Consider the following 16,301-nt stretch of genomic DNA (forward strand, 5'->3'; position numbering starts at 1 on the left):
GCTGGGGTCTCCCGGTTCCCCTCATCCCCGGGGCAACCGCAGCAGCTCCCGCAGCTTTTTCATCCAAAATGCGACGGACGCTGTTTGGGGGATAAGAGCAGCCCAAGGCGGGAGCGCTCCTGGCTGGCTCGGTGCTCCCGGTACCCACATCCCCTGTCCGTAGCTGTCCCTCCCTCAGGGGTCCCTCTCTGGGATGGCAGTATCCCCCGTGAAGTGTTTTCCTGCCCTTCCCAGTGCCACCAGCGCGCCTGGGGGTGCCGGTGCCAGCGCCGGGCTGTGCCGTGCCCCGGTGCCGGGGCTCGGGCGGGGTCGGTGCCTCCCGCCGCTGCTGAAGTGCTGGATAGCTACTGCTGCTGACCGCTGCCTTCTGCTGCTTTCCCAGGAGATGATAGAGAGTGATATCCCGTCCATAATGTCAGGAATCATTAGGAATTCAGGGCAAAACCACCACCCCTCGCAGGAGTACAGGTGAGGTTTTCTCCGTTTCAAAAAAACGTGCACTGCACTGGCACAGCTGGCCACTCCCGTTGCTTCCTCCTTGTTTCCTAAAAAATCCCTTTAGCATGTAGAAATCCACTTTTCTTCCTCTTCTTTACTTTTTTTTAAGTTATCTGCATTATTTCCCCACTCTAAATAAGATTTCTAAGCTGATGGGCGGTTACAATGCATTCCTTATTTAGGAACATTGCTGTTTAAAGCATTCACAATGGGGGCATTTGGGTGCAGGCTGGACTTGATAATCTTGGAGGTCTTTTACATCCATAATCATTCCATAATTCTATGATTCTCTGATTTTGATACTAACCTGTATTTGAGAAACACCTCCCCGACCTTGGGCTGACCTCTCTCTAAATTCTCTGTCCTGGGCAAGCGTTGCCAGAGAAGGATATTCTCATTAAATCATAATAATTTAAAAGTTCCCTTTCAGATCACTTTTTGCATTGTTATGGAGCAGTCATGGAGAGACTGAACAAGTGCAAGAGACACTGGAGGAGTTTTGAATTAAAACAAGCACTTGTGCAACCCTCCAAAGCACTGACACGTCAAAGGGCTTTTAATATGGGTGGGAACAAACCTGGCTTTGCCAAGAGCCTTTCGTAATTTAATTTACCTGCACCACCGTGCTTCCATTTATCATTTCAAAGCATTGTTAGAGGTTACAGGAGGGTTCTGCATGAGTTACAGAGCCCTGGGTTATGTTAGGTTACATTTTGTCACATGATGCAAAGCTCCAAGAAATACAGAACACACACAACACATCCCAGTTCACAAAAAAAAAAAAAAAACCAACATAGAGCAAACCAGAAGAAAATTATTTTCTTTTTCTTTAAAATGAGCATTGAGAGACTCCTTCCTCCCAGCCTGAGGGGTTTGCAACCTTTCCTGGGGCTGCTGCAGGTATTCTTCTCCCAGCCTGTCTCTATTCAAAATGCAAACGCTGCAGCGCAGCCTCTTGCAGCTCAACAAGGGATTTGTTATAGTCCCTGCAGCCTCTGGGGTAAAAGGTTTGTGGCTCTGTTTTTGCTGTTTACCGAGGCACTGTTTGCTCTGGGCATTTTTCTTGGCTCCGTAAATATTGGTGAAGAAATTATTCGGGATTTAAGGAAGGGTGTGGGTGAGAGGGACTTCTGGGGACGTGGATTTAAGGCTGAATCTTCAGAACTCAGCACCTTAACAAAGCCCCCTTTTTTAGGGAGAGAAGTATTCTTTAACTCAGAGCTGCAGGAAAAAAACTGGCTTTTTGGGGGAGAAAGATAGGATTTATCTTACTGCAGTTAAAAAAAAATCATAACTTTCTGGCTTTCCTCTTCTTAAAAACCAGCTTTGGGTTCTCCACGAAACATTTTGAACTCAGCTCTCTAAAGTTTTTCACCCACTTGCGATTTCTTTACTGCGGCTTTAAAACGAATTATTCGACCTCGTTTAATAGTGGCAAATTCTGATAAAAATGCATAAAATCTGAACTGCAGCATAAATGCAGAGCAGTATTTGTCCTACTTCATGAGAAAACACTTTGGATTATGTAAAAGAAAATCTTTTAGACTGAATGATTTTAGGAAAAGAATAGACCTGTCAAATTCTATCAGCTCTGTTTACTCTCCTGCTGTCACCACAGTCCAAGACTGGAACCCACAGTCCCGAGTTCTCCATGGGGGAGCATCAAGGCTCCACAAAATGGGGGAATGGCCTCCAATTAGCGAGTGGGAGGCTGGGGCTGTGCTGAGAATACTCTTCTGTCTCACTTGGAATCTTTCAATGGGACAGTTGGACTTGGAGGAGCCCCGGCTTTGCTGCGAGGAGGAAAGGCTGGGAAGGGAGGGGATCAAACCCCCAGACACCCATCAGTTTGCAGGCAGATTATGCTTACAGCTGGAAAACTTGGGATTTTGGGATTTTTTTTTTTATTTGTAAAAGAAATGTGGGGGAAAAAATCCCTGATTTCAGCAGATCTTTGAACTGTGCAGCTCCAAAGCACGTGCAGTAAATTTGTCGTGGCTCGGGGTGGTGATGAGGCTTGGGCTGCTTCTGGCTGCTGGGAGAAATCCCAGGACTTTTTGCACCCCAGTGAAACGATTTTAGGCAAATATCTCTCCCACCAGTGCAGCTGTGGGATATAAAACAGCACAGGGATGATTAAAGGCCATCAGATCTCCTCCACTGCCTGCTTTTATGGTGCTGTCACTGCCTGGCTGCAATGCAAAGTAATTCTTTATTTTAGGAGCTGCCTCTCTTCGCTTCCTCCAGAAAACACCACCGTATTCAATATATTCATCCTCAGAGGGCTGGCAGATATTTCTAATGATCCCAAATCACATTTAAGGGAACGAAAGCAGAGAATTGTTAACGCACCGGCGTTTTTGAACCCTCAGCGCTTTATCCCTGTTAATCATAATTAATAATTTAATGTGGTTTAGTTAAATTCGGATTTTAAATCACAGCACGGGCAGACCACAAGCTTTGTGGTTGTTTCAGCACAGAGCTGTGCAAATTCTAGGAGCAGGCTCAAGGCTTTTCCCATGGGATCTACGGGCTGATTCCTGGGAATCACCAGGTTCTTCAGCTCCTGGGTGCTGTGGTCTTCCAGCAATGTTTTGAATTGAAATATGAAATCCATCATTTTGATTTTAAGATTTGATCCCATGATATTTGGTGTCAGGACCACATTTCTATTTTCTTATGTTATTGTGTATTTCCAGTTGCCAGAAGCCTTGTGGAGCATTTCGAAGGCCTTGCCATGCATTCTCTATATGTTGAACAGGAATTAAGCTTTAAATAGATCTATTTTTGATCAAAAGGTGTTAATCATTAATAATTCAACATATTAGTGGATTATAGTGTCCTTTACCCCATTTTAATTGTCCTTTTGATTCTTAAAAAAATTGTCTATATTCATTAGCTCATTAGTCTGATCAATTTTTTGCTGTAATTACTTTACATTGCCATAAAGTGTAAAATCAGATTAAGAAGCACAGGGCTGCTGTAATCCATAAATTCTGGATGTGACAGCATTCCAGTGGGGAAAAAGGTGACAAATCTCGAATTTGAGCACATTTTAGCTCTAAGTGGTGCTCTCATACCTGGTTTTTTTTGCACTGGGGTTTCTGGAGAGGAAGTGACACCTCTGTCCCCTGGGATGGATGGATGGATGGATGGATGGATGGATGGATGGATGGATGGGAGGGAGGGAGTGTGCACACAAAAGGTTACAAATGCATCACTAACAACACCCTAATTGCTCCTGGAGAAAATGCCAGTGTCCATTCCCATGACATTCCCGTGTGTTCGTCTGACAGGGAGTGAGATAATGACTCCGAGTGCCTCAGGAATTCCAGCACGGGAGTTGCTTCATTCTTTCAAAAAAAAAAAAAGTGAGAAACCTCCAAGGAATCAGTCAAACTGGATTGATTTAAGTGGATTAGCACGACTGTTTCCTCAGCACTCCTGAAATGTGCTGATCTGGAGGAATAAAAAATTGCGGCCTTCCGCTTGTCCCAAAGTCCCGCGGTGATGGCGGAGCTGGGAAGGGCCGGTTTGGAGCAGCACCTCGAGCTCCTGGGAGACCAGAACGGGTTCATCCCTCACCTCAGAAAGGGTGCTTGTCCAAAACAGGGAAAGGGAAAGGGAATTGGGACTTTTCCAGCATTCCTGGGGATCTCAGAGGCTCGTCACACCCATTGACAAGGGCAGGAAGCAGAGCTGCTGCAGGCCCAGAGATTGAGGGGGTTCTGACAACCCTGCACAGGGACAGGGTGTAGAGCTGATATTCCCTTTACACTCCAGTAACACCTACACAAGGCTCCAGTGCTAATGAACAGCAAGATCCAAGGAAAAAGCAGTTTCCAGTCAGACCATGGTCCTGTTTTTAATACACAACATTCCTGCAGTGCCTGGTACTTCAGCACGTTTTGCTTGTTCTGACATCGGTCACAGATCTGATTTTTGGTTTGTTTGGGTTTGGGGTTTTTGACCAAACAGGTTCCAGAGTCAGATCCCAGCTGCATTTGGCAAATCCCAGCCTAGGGATGGTTAGAGCAGAGCAGGGAATGAGTGCCTGGGGGTGCAGTGCTGCCATCACCCCTCATTTCCTCTCGGGTTTAAGTATTACACATTTTACTGTAACCCAGTTTCCACTCATCCCACAGCAAACTGGTGTAATGTGGGTTGTCAAATGTGGAGCTGGGATGGATAAAAGGCTCCAGGAGTGCAGCTGTAGCCTGTTCTTAGTGCCAAGTGCCTTTGCAGGAGATTTTCAGAGAGTCCAGCATGGTGCAAGGAAAGGAGGCCAGTAACACCTGCCAGGTTAATGTCATTTGCTTTTTCCTCACCAGTTTTGGTTCTGATAATCCAATGTTTCTTGATAAGGAGGGACTCTCTTTGTCCCTAGAAAGCTGCTTAATTTCTGTTCTGATTTCCAGCAAGGCCAGAAATAACTCAGAGATGTTGAAGATGGGGAGGGGGTGGGATGATGGTTTGGGACTGGGTGTGTGCTGTGCCTTCAGGGAGGAATCACAGACCAAAACCTCTGGGAGCAGCTGGGTAAAGCCAAAGAGGAGCTGGGGCAGAAACAAGCTGAAAGGGGCAGCTGGTTATGAGTGTGGAAACCAGAAAATAGTGGGGGGAAAAGCACTTGAAAGGCAGGAAAATGGGAGGGGAAGGGCATAAAGGGAAGGAGCAGAGCAGTGGGAATGAGGAGCTGAAGGAGATGGGGAAGTTGAACCCTTCAGTAGAACAGAGGACACTTCTCACATGGACACAGCTGGAGAGTCACAGTGCAAACCTTCTCCTTGTCTTGCACAGAAGAACTCTCTGTGCTTGTCCTGAGGACTTTGTGTAATCCCAGACAAATGAAAACAGTTTCTCATCACCATTTCCAGAAGAGGTTTTCTTAGGATTCTTCGTGTCCAATTGTCTCTTGCTGGACAAACCATTGCAAACAGCTAATTAAGGACCTATCACCCAATTCCTCCTGCTGGTTGAGCAGTTGTGTCACCTAAGCCTGGGCTAAAAACTCAGGTGGCAGTGCTGGGAATGGGAAAAAAGCCTGTCCATTGAGACTTAAAACTGTGAAATATCCCAAATGCAGCTGTAGGGTTTTGGCCTGGCTGTGTTTGGGATGGAGGTGATGAGTTGTCACCACACACTAGGTTGTTGAGGAGATGGTCCTTACAGTCTCCAGGGATGAGTTCGCCATCCCACACAATGTGGAGGTGGATAATTCATGGATAGTTGCCCTGTGTTTCCTGAGGTGAGGAACCACCTTAGATCCAGCTCCCTCCAACAGCTCAGCCTGAGGAAAGGTGGCAGAGTCCCACTGGTGAGTACAGACTCACATCCAGCTCTGGTGTTAAATTCCTGCCTGGTGAGGCCAGGAATGACTCCAATTCCATGCTGTGCCAGCAGGATGCTCTTGATGGGGGGGAGAAAAAGGTAAAGATACCTTCAGGTAGCTGTGAGTGAAGATTTTGTGCTGCTGGCAGGCTCTGGTGAACTTTGCCAGGTGAGCCCAGCATCAGATCTGGGAAGGGATCTCATTCCAAGGTGTTCCTGATCCAGCATTACCCTGACAGGATAAATATTTTGGGCAGATAACTGCAGAGCAGACAGCAAGGACTAACGGTGCCATGGAGCATTTCCGTGCCACTTCCACTTTTCCAGGCACTTTTCACAGGAGAATCTATGGATCAGCATCCTGGGATACACAGGAGAACCAGGACTTAAATCCTCAGCACCCTCTGGGTTCTCATCCCTTTCTAGAGGCGGGGGGTGTTCTCCTGCAGAGAGTGGAACACAGAGGGGTAAAAGTGGAGTTGGGTGATTTCACCACACCTTGAAAAATAACACCACGTTAGCAACAGGTTTGGTGGGACTGCACCCTCCCCTTCCCGGGATTCAGTGGCTCCATGGCTGTTCCAGGAGCCCTGGGAATGAGCAGGGGAGGCTCAGCAGCGCATTAATTACAGCCTATCACTATTTATCTCATTTACATGCACTGAAAGGCTGCTTTTACCACAGTGCCCCATTGTGCCAGGGGCTGTGAACACCCAGCCAAAGGCAGGAGCTCTGACTCCTGGAGTTTATCCTCCTGGAGTTTATCCTCCAACGTGAGACAAGCAGGGTGGTGGTGAGGAACAGCATCCAATCCCACCTGATATTCCAACACGTACTCATGGATCTGCAGCTGTCTCGGCACAGGGAATTTTCAGGTCAGGAAGATTGAACCCTAGGAGATGACAACGTTGGTTATTCCAGTGCTCTTTTTTGCAGTTAAATTAGAATTTCTTCACTGACAGCAGGGCACACATTGAGCCTGTGGCCTGGGACGTGTCCTGGGTTTACACTACAGAATATCCCCGGGCTTTTAAAACACCTCAGCCAGGCAGCAATGGGCATTCTTTAAAAGTTTCACCTTCTTTAAGACATGTGAGATCTCAACATCGGTTTTGAAGGCAGCCTGAAGAATAATCCTTAAACTTGAAATCATGGAATCATAGAATTACCAAATCATGGAATCGCAGAATCCCAGAATGGTTTGGGTTGGAAGGGACCTTAAATATCTTCTTGTTTCAACCCTCTGCTGTGGGCAGGGATGTAATTCTGATTAAATATGCTTCTTCCCCCCCCTCCCCCCCCCATAATTAACTGAATGTTAATCTGATAACTAGTGAATCCATTAAAACAAAACAAAACAAAACCCAAACAGAAACAAAACAAAAAAAACACCCAAGCAAACAAAAAAACCCAACCCATAGTGAACAGCCTGAGGTGGTTTTAAAAGAACTGTAAATTCAAACGGGAGGGGAAGGGAAGGGAAGGGAAGGGAAGGGAAGGGAAGGGAAGGGAAGGGAAGGGAAGGGAAGGGAAGGGAAGGGAAGGGAAGGGAAGGGAAGGGAGGGGACGGGAAGGGAAGGGAAGGGAAGGGAAGGGAAGGGAAGGGAAGGGAAGGGAAGGGAAGGGAAGGGAAGGGAAGGGAAGGGAAGGGAAGGGAAGGGAAGGGAAGGGAAGGGAAGGGAAGGGAAGGGAAGGGAAGGGAAGGGAAGGGAAGGGAAGGGAAGGGAAGGGAAGGGAAGGGAAGGGAAGGGAAGACCACTGACTTGGAGAAAGCTGTCTTACACACTTGTCTAGTTATTAAATATTATTGCATCTTCATATCTGTTTCAAACAGAGCCTCACGACCGCGATATCAACTTTTCAGTTGATACCAGCCCTTCTCCTTGCCCCTGTTCGTGTCCCTAGGGCAGATGCTAAGCGGGACACCCAGCTCCACCTTCCCACGGCCTCCCCCGCTCCCGGGCTGTCCGGGGAGCCGCGGGCTGGGTGCATCCCGGGGGAGGGTGAGGAAGGAGCCGCCGTTCTCCGGGCGCTGCCAGCGGCGTTCGCGGAGCGCGGTGGGCGCTGACCCCGTTCGCGCAGCGCTGGCAGGGCGCGGGGTGCCAGATGGCGAGGGGACGTGTGTTGTGTGTCGCCTGTCACTCGGGCAGATTAATGGGAGGTTTGTAAGAAAGGAGCGGAGGGGGGGGGCCGGGGCAGGACAATTAAGCGGGGTCCCCAAAGACAATGGGGGCCACGTGCCGCGGGCGGCGGGCGTTGGGCGCACAAAGGGCCCGCGGCTCCCCCTCAATGCAACCAACTGTTGCAAACGACCCCGAGCCTGCCCAGTTTTCAAATCATTTCATGCCTCTTGTTTTCTTCCAATCCAGCCAATCTCCGCGCCGGGAGAGCCGTCACCTGATGGGCTTTTTTTTTTTTTTTTTTTTTTTTTTTAATGGATTGAAGTCCCCATGCCTCGCAAAATAACTGAAGGGCGTAACCATGGCAATGCTAATTATTGCCCTATAACTACAGTAGGAGAGAGAGCACGGGGTAGGCTGGGAGGGAGATTTGAAGAGGGGTTGTTTTTGGCTAGAGTTGGAGCTTTTGGCTCTTGGTCCTGTGTTGATTTTTCCCCCTTTTCTTCTTTTCAGAGTCTTTTTGCAAACAAATGGCATTCTGCTTTAAAGATCTCCCCGGTAGTGGTTCGGGGAGCTTTGATAGGTGTTTCTGGAATTCCTGAATAGAGGAGCTAAAAGCTCCAGGGCAGGCAGGCACAGGAGTTCTGCCCTGTTCTTTTAAGCTGATTTAGAGTCGTGTAAAACATAAAAGGTGCTTCAGCAAGAGACCAGATTTATTTAAGGCTTCTGCAGCATCAGTTGGCAGCAAACACGCATCAGCAGCAGACACCACTTTAACACATCTCTGAGAGCTCTTGAAAGCCTTGGGTTTGAAAGCAAAATCAACTGCATCCAACTAAAGTACGTTCTTCTGAGAGATAAAGGTGTTTTCCTGCATCTGAATCCCTTTGGGTTTACCCTGGGTGTCTAATGACAACTTCCTGACATGTCCTAATTACTGCTTTACTCCTCAAGGTACCAGTGACTCCTGGAATAGTGTTCCACATAAATTAATTAATTTAGCCTTTCATTTGCAAGAGTTCTTTTATTGACTCTAATGGGGAGTTTGGGCCACACAGGAATTTTTGAGTACTGTAAATATATTCCAATATTCCCGTTTTGTACCACACGCTCTGTCAGAAGCAAAGCAAAACAGGTGATCTGGAGCATGTAAAAGGTGCCAAAAGCAGAGCTTTAAACCAAAAGCAGCCTGTCACAGCTGTGCCTGGCATTGTTGCTAAAGGCAGCCTGGCAGATACGGTGCCTCCAGTGCCAAACCTTTCATTCTGATCCTTTGCTCTGTCAAAAACTGCCTAAAAATTGTTTTTTTAAGTATCAATAACTTCACGTGTCTGGATGGAAGAGATCAGCAGTTCCGTCTGTGAAGTTCTCTTTGAGCAGCTGCTGATCTGCCAGCACTGACAGGATCCAGTGGCTGGGAAAAGCTTCTCCAGGTGTTCCAGCAGCAGCACACACATTCCCCAGGAGCTGGGCACAGAGCTCCTTCCAAGCTCCTTCTGGATTTCAGGGTTAATACAGAACAATCAGGTTCAAAATCCTGGCAGGTTTCTCCCCATCAAAGCCAAACAGGTGCAAATTTCTGACAGATGTGAAAATTAGGAAGCAGTTTGGGTTCATTTCCAGGTAGTTTCTCTGCTGGGTCCCCGGGCCTCCTTCCCCTACAAATGCTCCACAAGAAGTTTTCTTAACCAAAATGTTTCAAACTGGACAAAGGAACACAAGAGCAGGTAAAGGGTGTCAGTAACCAGCTGTGAAACCGCAGGGCACAGCTGGATTTGGACAAAGAATTCCAGCCTGGTGCTTTTCCCACTGACCTACAGGAGCTTTGCCATCCCAGCCGTCTCTTTCCAGGGATAATACAGCACCATCCCTGCTCCCTGTTAACCTTCCCTGCTGCTTTGCAGACTCCTGGCTTCAGACCCGTCCCAGCTGAGTGAGGATGAGCTCCCGGGGGATTTGCAGTCCCTGTCCTGGCTGACTTCCGTGGATGTGCCTCGGCTCCAACAGATGGCCAGTGGGAGAATGGATTTCAGCCTGGGGGCCCAGAATGCCATGCTCCAGCAGACAGGTACTGTTGGGATGGGAAATGGGAATAACTGCTCCCTAAGCAGCACAACCTGTCCCCGCCACTCCCCCTCAGGCGCCCTTTTCCTGTCAGTGGATTCCTTTTAAGTGCTTTGCATTTTGTTTCCTGTCCAAAGACCTGGAGCCTGTTGGTTTCTCTAAGGGCTCTGCTGGTGCCTTCCCTTCATTCCTAAAGGGAGAGAGCTCCAGCACTGGCAACCCTTGGATCCCATGGGAATTTCTGCTCAGTGCAGCTGCTGGTGCCTTGCTGGGCTGAGGTATTTAAGTCCTGGGTTTTAGAGGTTTTCAACAGCTCTGAAATTAGGAAATTAGGTAATTAATCATTCTGCTTTGTTTCAACATTAATAAAACGAAGAGCACCTCATTTACCTCACACCTCTTTCCTTCATGCAGCCGCATGTGTTGGTCGAGCTCCTTTCTTTCCTTTGTGAACATCCTTTAGGTAAACACACGTCATTCCCTGTGGCATTCCACAGCGAGAGCTCAGCGTGTCACCCCGCCTGCCTGAGAGCACAAATCCTCCAGGAGCACAGCTAATGCTGAATGTGTTGTTTCTCTTTTGTAAGACCCGGTGCTTGTGTCACCACCGTGGGCTGTTAAACAGCTGCCACCTTTCATCTTCTGCCTAACGAGTTTTGGGAGCAGCTGATGTCATCTGGGCAAGCTGCGAAATGCTCTGGCTCCTCTGGGGATGGAAAGCCAGAGAGGTGGGATTCTCCACTCCAGAGCTTCCCTGTGTTCAGCTGCACCCGGTGGCAGCCCCTTTTCCTGAACTGTGCTTCCATGGGAGCATTCCTTGCCTTCCTCTCTCCGTGCCAGGTCCTGTGGGCAGCACGATGCACTCGACACCCGGAGCAATGATCCACGTCCAGGCCAGCCTCCCACAGGGAATCCTGGGCCTCAATTCCATCTCAACACATGGAGCAAATGTAAGAGCAGGCCTCGATGGCTCGTTATTGCCTCAGCTCCTGGGACAAGGGGTTGCTAATTCCGTGCCTGTTGTGTTTCTCTCAGCAGATGAGCCCCTACGCTGTGGGTGGGCAGCTGTCCCCTGGTTTGCAAACACAGCAACAGCTCTTCCCTCCTCCTCCTCCTCATCCTCCTCCTCCTCACTCCCAGCAGGTGTTTGCCCTGGCCCAGAACCCCCAGCAGGTACTGGTATGTGCTTGTTGTCTGTCGTGAAATACCTACCAAGATCAAATCTAGATGTCTTTTAAAAGAAAACCGAAGTTATCCCTAAACCTACACACCCACGGACATTTTGCGTCCAACATCTCCCTTCTTTTCCCTCTGCACGCAGTGTAACCCAGCAGCAATCTACAACACCTCCTATGGGACACAGCCACACTATTCCCAGCCACGCCTGGCTCCCCACTCTGCCCAGGAACTGCATCCAAAGCATTATCCCAAGCCCATTTATTCCTACAGGTGAGTGGGGAGCAGGAAGCACATTGCCTACAGCCTGTCCCGGGATGGCTGGGACACTGCAGGGGTGTCTGAGTCCTTTGGAAGGGAACAAAAATCCCCTCATCCATCCAGGGGTTCTGTGGAAGCTGCCTCTGAGGGTAGCAGGAGTGAACAAGCAAAATAATTCCTGGAGAGCAGCATAGGAGTAGCAAAAGAGGAGTAAAATCTCAAGTGGTCACAGCACAGGCCTGGCAGAGCCCAAGAAGGGTTTGGACAATCCTTTTGGGAATGTGGTGTGACTCTTTGGGGATGGTGCTGTGCAGGGCCAGGAGCTGGACTCGATGACCCTTGTGGGTCCTTCCAAACTCAGCTTATCCCATGATTCTGTGACTTCTGAGCCCTTGGGAACAGAAATCCCAGGATCCCAGCTGTTTGTGTCTGAAGAGGTCCAAGGCTGCTAGAGCAGAAGAAGGCATGGAGTGACAGGACAAGGGGAATGGCTTCCCACTGCCAGAGGGCAGGGTTAGGTGGGATATTGGGAAGGAATTCCTCCCTGTGAGGGTGAGGAGGCCTCAGCATAGGCTGCCCAGAGAAGCCGTGGAAGTGTCCAAGGCCAGGTTGGACATGGCTTGGAGCAACCTGGGCTAGTGGAAGGTTGCAGGGGATGGCACTGGATGAGCTTTAAGGTCCCTTCCCACCCAAGCCATTCCATGATTCCAAGCCATTCCCACGTTTCCCTGCCCGCAGCTGTTTGATCGCGATGGCGCTGAAGAACAGCAAGACCGGGAGCCTGCCCGTGAGCGAGATCTACAGCTTCATGAAGGAGCACTTCCCCTACTTCAAGGTACCTGAGCATTCCCAGGCTGGAAAAGCACCACATTCCAGCCCCTTTCCCCCCTCCCTCCCCAACACCGTAGCTGCTTCCATCAACCCCTTCCTGCTCCTTGCAGACAGCCCCCGACGGGTGGAAGAATTCCGTGCGCCACAACCTGTCCCTGAACAAGTGCTTTGAGAAGGTGGAGAACAAACTGAGCGGGACCTCCCGCAAGGGCTGCCTGTGGGCCCTCAACCCCGCCAAGATCGACAAGATGGAGGAGGAGATGCAGAAGTGGAAGAGGAAGGATTTGGCTGCTATTCACAGGAGCATGGCGAACCCAGGTAGGGCTGGGATCCCCCACCCCGTCCCGCACATCCACGGCATTCCCTGCGGGGCTCCGCTGCCTCCGGGGTTATTGTTTGTAGGAATGTTTTAATATCGAGTCACATTTTAATGCACGTTTCATAGAGTTGCATTTTAATGCTGTTTCTTGCCTGCAAAAGTCTCCCTTTCCTAAGACATTTTGTTCTTTATAAAATAGAAATTATTATTATTTATAATATCTGTTATTAGAAATATGTATTTATTATGTTTATTTATATATTTAATTTATTTATCATTTTCCCCCTTATTTATAAAATTTCATACTTATAAAATTTCTTATTTATAAAATTTCTTATTTATAAAATGTCTTTTTTATAAAGAAACATCTTTTGGAAGCTTTCAGGAGCTCAGTATTGACAAAATCAACTGGAGGTTTTTTGCTACAAAATCAGTAAAGTGCAGTCAGTGATAAATTACACATTATTTGTTTAAAAGCAAAAGGGCCACTGAAAACAGTCAGGAGTTTTTTGTACTTACTTGGCAGATAAACAGAATTCTGAGTGCTCCTCTGAGCACAGAGTTCTGCAGCTGGGGGTGAGCTGCCATCAGGGGTGGCTGGGCTGCTCTGCAGTTTCCTGATCATTTCTCATGGAAGTGGATTTGGGGAAGGAATTAGGTGGCTTTTCTTTGCTCCCTGCACGGTCACAGCCTGTGCTGGGTCTCACACGGTGACAGTCAGTTGATGGCACAGATGTGTGGTTGTGCTATGGGCAGTCCCTGCTTGATCAAATGGGTTAAAGCATCTCTTTTCCTCCTCGGAATGGGCAGAGGAGCTGGACAAGCTGATCACGGACAGACCCGAGAGCTGCAGGCGGCCCAGCAAACAGGCAGAGCCCGAGGGGCCCCCCCTGGGCCGGATCTCCGTGTCCCAGCTCCAGCCCCAGCCCATCATGACGCTGTCCCTGCAGTCCCTCCCCCTGCACCACCAGCTCCAGACCCAGGCTCGCCTCGCCCCCAACTCCCCAGCACCTGCACAAACGCCTCCTCTGCACACCCTGCCCGACATGAGCCACAGCCCCCTGCCCCACCATCCCATGGGACGCGCCCCGGACTTCCCGAACGTGGCGGTGGACATGAGCACGGAGGTGGATGCTCTGGATCCGAGCATTATGGATTTCGCCCTGCAAGGTACGGGGGAAGGCGCCGGGGGAGGGCAGAGCTGGCTATGTTATCTCTGAATATCCAACCAGGATCCTCAGTGGGATGGTTTGGAATGGGGCTGAGCTAAAAACTGGTGCTGGGTGTTGGCATCTTAATCTGACATCTTGGGTGGATTTTGTCCCTGTGCCAGGTGGGACGGCAAAGCACCTTCCTGGCTCCAGTGCAGGCACTGCAGGGGGTGGAGGAAGGGGTGTCCAGCTGGATTTGGGACACCACATCTCTCTGCCCATGAAACAGAGCTCTGCCCATGCCTTGGTGTTCTCCTTCTGTGCAAGGAGAACTTCCCCGGTTTGTGGCGATGCCTGACGTGGTCCTGGGTGTATGGTGAGCACAGGTAGAGAGGTGCTGTCTGGAATCACAGGATGTGGGGGAAAAGACACTTTTGTTGCCCAGAAAGGTCTGGAATCACAGGATCTGGGGGAATCAGGCACACTTGCTGCCCAGAAAGGTCTGGAATCTCAGGTTTTGGGAGCTCAAACACACTTGCTGCCCTTGCACCACAGTGGTCCCACCCTTTGGGTGAAGCCCTTTAGTCCCTGCCTGACCCCACCCAGCACCCCGAGGGTGGGGGATGTGCTGCTGTGAGCAGGATTCCATCTTTTCCAGGGAACATTTGGGAGGAGATGAAAGACGAAAGCTTCAGCCTGGACACCCTGGGTGCCTTCAGCAACTCCCCCCTGCATCTCTCCGACTGTGAGCTGGGCATGCCCGGCCTCACGCCCGTGTCCAGCAGCAGTGACCGCTCCTTCTCCGACCTGCAGGTCACTGGCCTTTACACCACCTACACCACCCTGGACAATGTGGCAGCTGCTCAGTACATGAACCCCCAAGGCAACAAACCCATCCCTCTGCTCTGAGCTTGGCACCACAGATCCCGAGGGACGGTTCTTCCCCATGGTTCAAATCCGACCAGGAAGCTACAAGAGCTCGTCCTGCTTTGGGATGTGTTGGCTGCTTCCAGCGTGTGAGGCCAAAATAAATCAAGCTGGGACTGGTAGAACCACTTTTCCCCCATGGCAAGGGCACGGACACTTGTGTTGTGGGACTGGGGAGCTCTCCAGAAGGACCTGGAAGGCAGCAGGAACTTCCACTGGAATGTAACTGAGCTAAAAAGCACCCAGTTAAGGGAAATCAATTTATTCTACACCGTGGTGGAGCTGCTGTGTCACCACTGTCACAGAAGCCACCACGAGCCAAGGGGCTGGCCAGCCCCAAGTTGGTTGATTGTGCCCCCAGTGTGTCATTTTTTTCTTAATTTGCCAAATTGGACAAAGACCTCCCACAGTTCCTGGAGACATTTGCACCACTAACGCTTTTCTGATGTAACTGTTGTTAATTTATTGTTAGGAGGTAGGAAAAAAAGGAGAAAAACCACTAAAAAAGGAAAACTCACCTCCCTAGCAGACCACTGTTGTATCTAGATGTGTAAAAGTCCTCACCCCTGAAGGAAGTGGTACTACTGAACTATTAAACTGATCACTGGCTAGAGGATTTTAGGAATTACGCCTCTTTTTAGGATTTTTTTAAAAAATAGATTTGTTTATAGTCTTGTGTATTGTGCTTCTGTCTATTCTTGTGCTAGGCAGTATTACTATTTGTAAATTTATTTATATTTATTGTTATGAAAAGAAATTATGTGAACTGAGCACTGTTCAATTTGTAAAATGCTGCAGTAACCTGTTTTACAGCCACTAAATTATTCACCATCAGAACCACAACCACCTTATCACAGTTTTTACACTATATTTCTTTAATAAGCACTTTCGATACTGTGAAACTCATGCTTTTTTAAAAATTCAGAGACCAAATATTGCCACTGTACCTTTCATAATAGTCTTTGCTAATTAACTAAAAAAACCTGAGGCTAATGTAGCTTTTAAAAAAAATTTTCAAACCCTGCTTTGTCCTTGTTAACATACACTGCAAATAATGGGATGAAACATCTGGAATATGTTGGAATTTAGCATTTAGTCTACTTATACCTCTGTGAGCAAAAAAGTGATATTTATATCTTGGGTTTTGTCTGTTCCTGTGCATTCAGAGACTTTCCCGGTGCTGTATCCAGGTGCTCCCAGGCTCTTCTCTCCCACACCCATCCATGGATTAAAGCTGGAGGGTGCAGGATGCTGGAGTGGCCCCAAAGGGCACTTTCTTGCTTGAAAATATGAAGATCAGGGGCTTGGAAACATCTGTGCCTGTTTCCTCCCAGCACACCCCTCCTTGGCAACCTCTTCCAAAGGGCACCACGATGCTCCACGTGCTAATTTATTGTCCAAGGTCAAATGTGATTAATGATCCTTTGCTGTGACTGGTGTCACCTACGATGTCTTTGCTTTTTTAAATAAATATTTCTTAGCACTACGCCTGGGGCATTCTGGATGTGCTGTGTGGTGCCTGCCTTGGTGTCCCTGTGAGACCTCCTCTGGTGTCATGCTGGGCTTTCCCAGGTTTCATTCCCCTTTGCAGACCCTGTGGCCAAGTTGAAGCTGGATCCTTGG

The 16,301-nt window shown here is 48.9% G+C and overlaps 1 protein-coding gene across 1 annotated transcript; it reads left to right on the top strand.

The window, feature by feature from the left end:
* The first annotated feature begins 375 nt into the window (after positions 1-375).
* FOXN4 (forkhead box N4) lies at positions 376-16,231 on the top strand. The gene is made up of 9 exons (XM_032128436.1): positions 376-468; positions 9,854-10,017; positions 10,854-10,963; positions 11,052-11,186; positions 11,335-11,462; positions 12,189-12,285; positions 12,392-12,599; positions 13,411-13,770; positions 14,410-16,231. Exons 1-9 carry the CDS (start codon positions 386-388, stop codon positions 14,658-14,660), a joined length of 1,536 nt encoding a protein of 511 aa, XP_031984327.1. The 5' UTR covers positions 376-385; the 3' UTR covers positions 14,661-16,231.
* Positions 16,232-16,301: the final 70 nt, after the last annotated feature.

Source organism: Corvus moneduloides, chromosome 18 (assembly GCF_009650955.1).
Source record: "Corvus moneduloides isolate bCorMon1 chromosome 18, bCorMon1.pri, whole genome shotgun sequence".
Classification (NCBI taxonomy): Eukaryota; Metazoa; Chordata; class Aves; order Passeriformes; family Corvidae; genus Corvus; species Corvus moneduloides.

Bases quoted from the DNA above. Each gene is read 5' to 3' on its own strand.
- FOXN4 (XM_032128436.1), top strand. From the start codon at position 386: ATGATAGAGAGTGATATCCCGTCCATAATGTCAGGAATCATTAGGAAT. The intron at 10,964-11,051 runs GTAAGAGCAGGC...TTCTCTCAGCAG, and splicing joins TCTCAACACATGGAGCAAAT to ATGAGCCCCTACGCTGTGGG. The intron at 13,771-14,409 runs GTACGGGGGAAG...CATCTTTTCCAG, and splicing joins TATGGATTTCGCCCTGCAAG to GGAACATTTGGGAGGAGATG.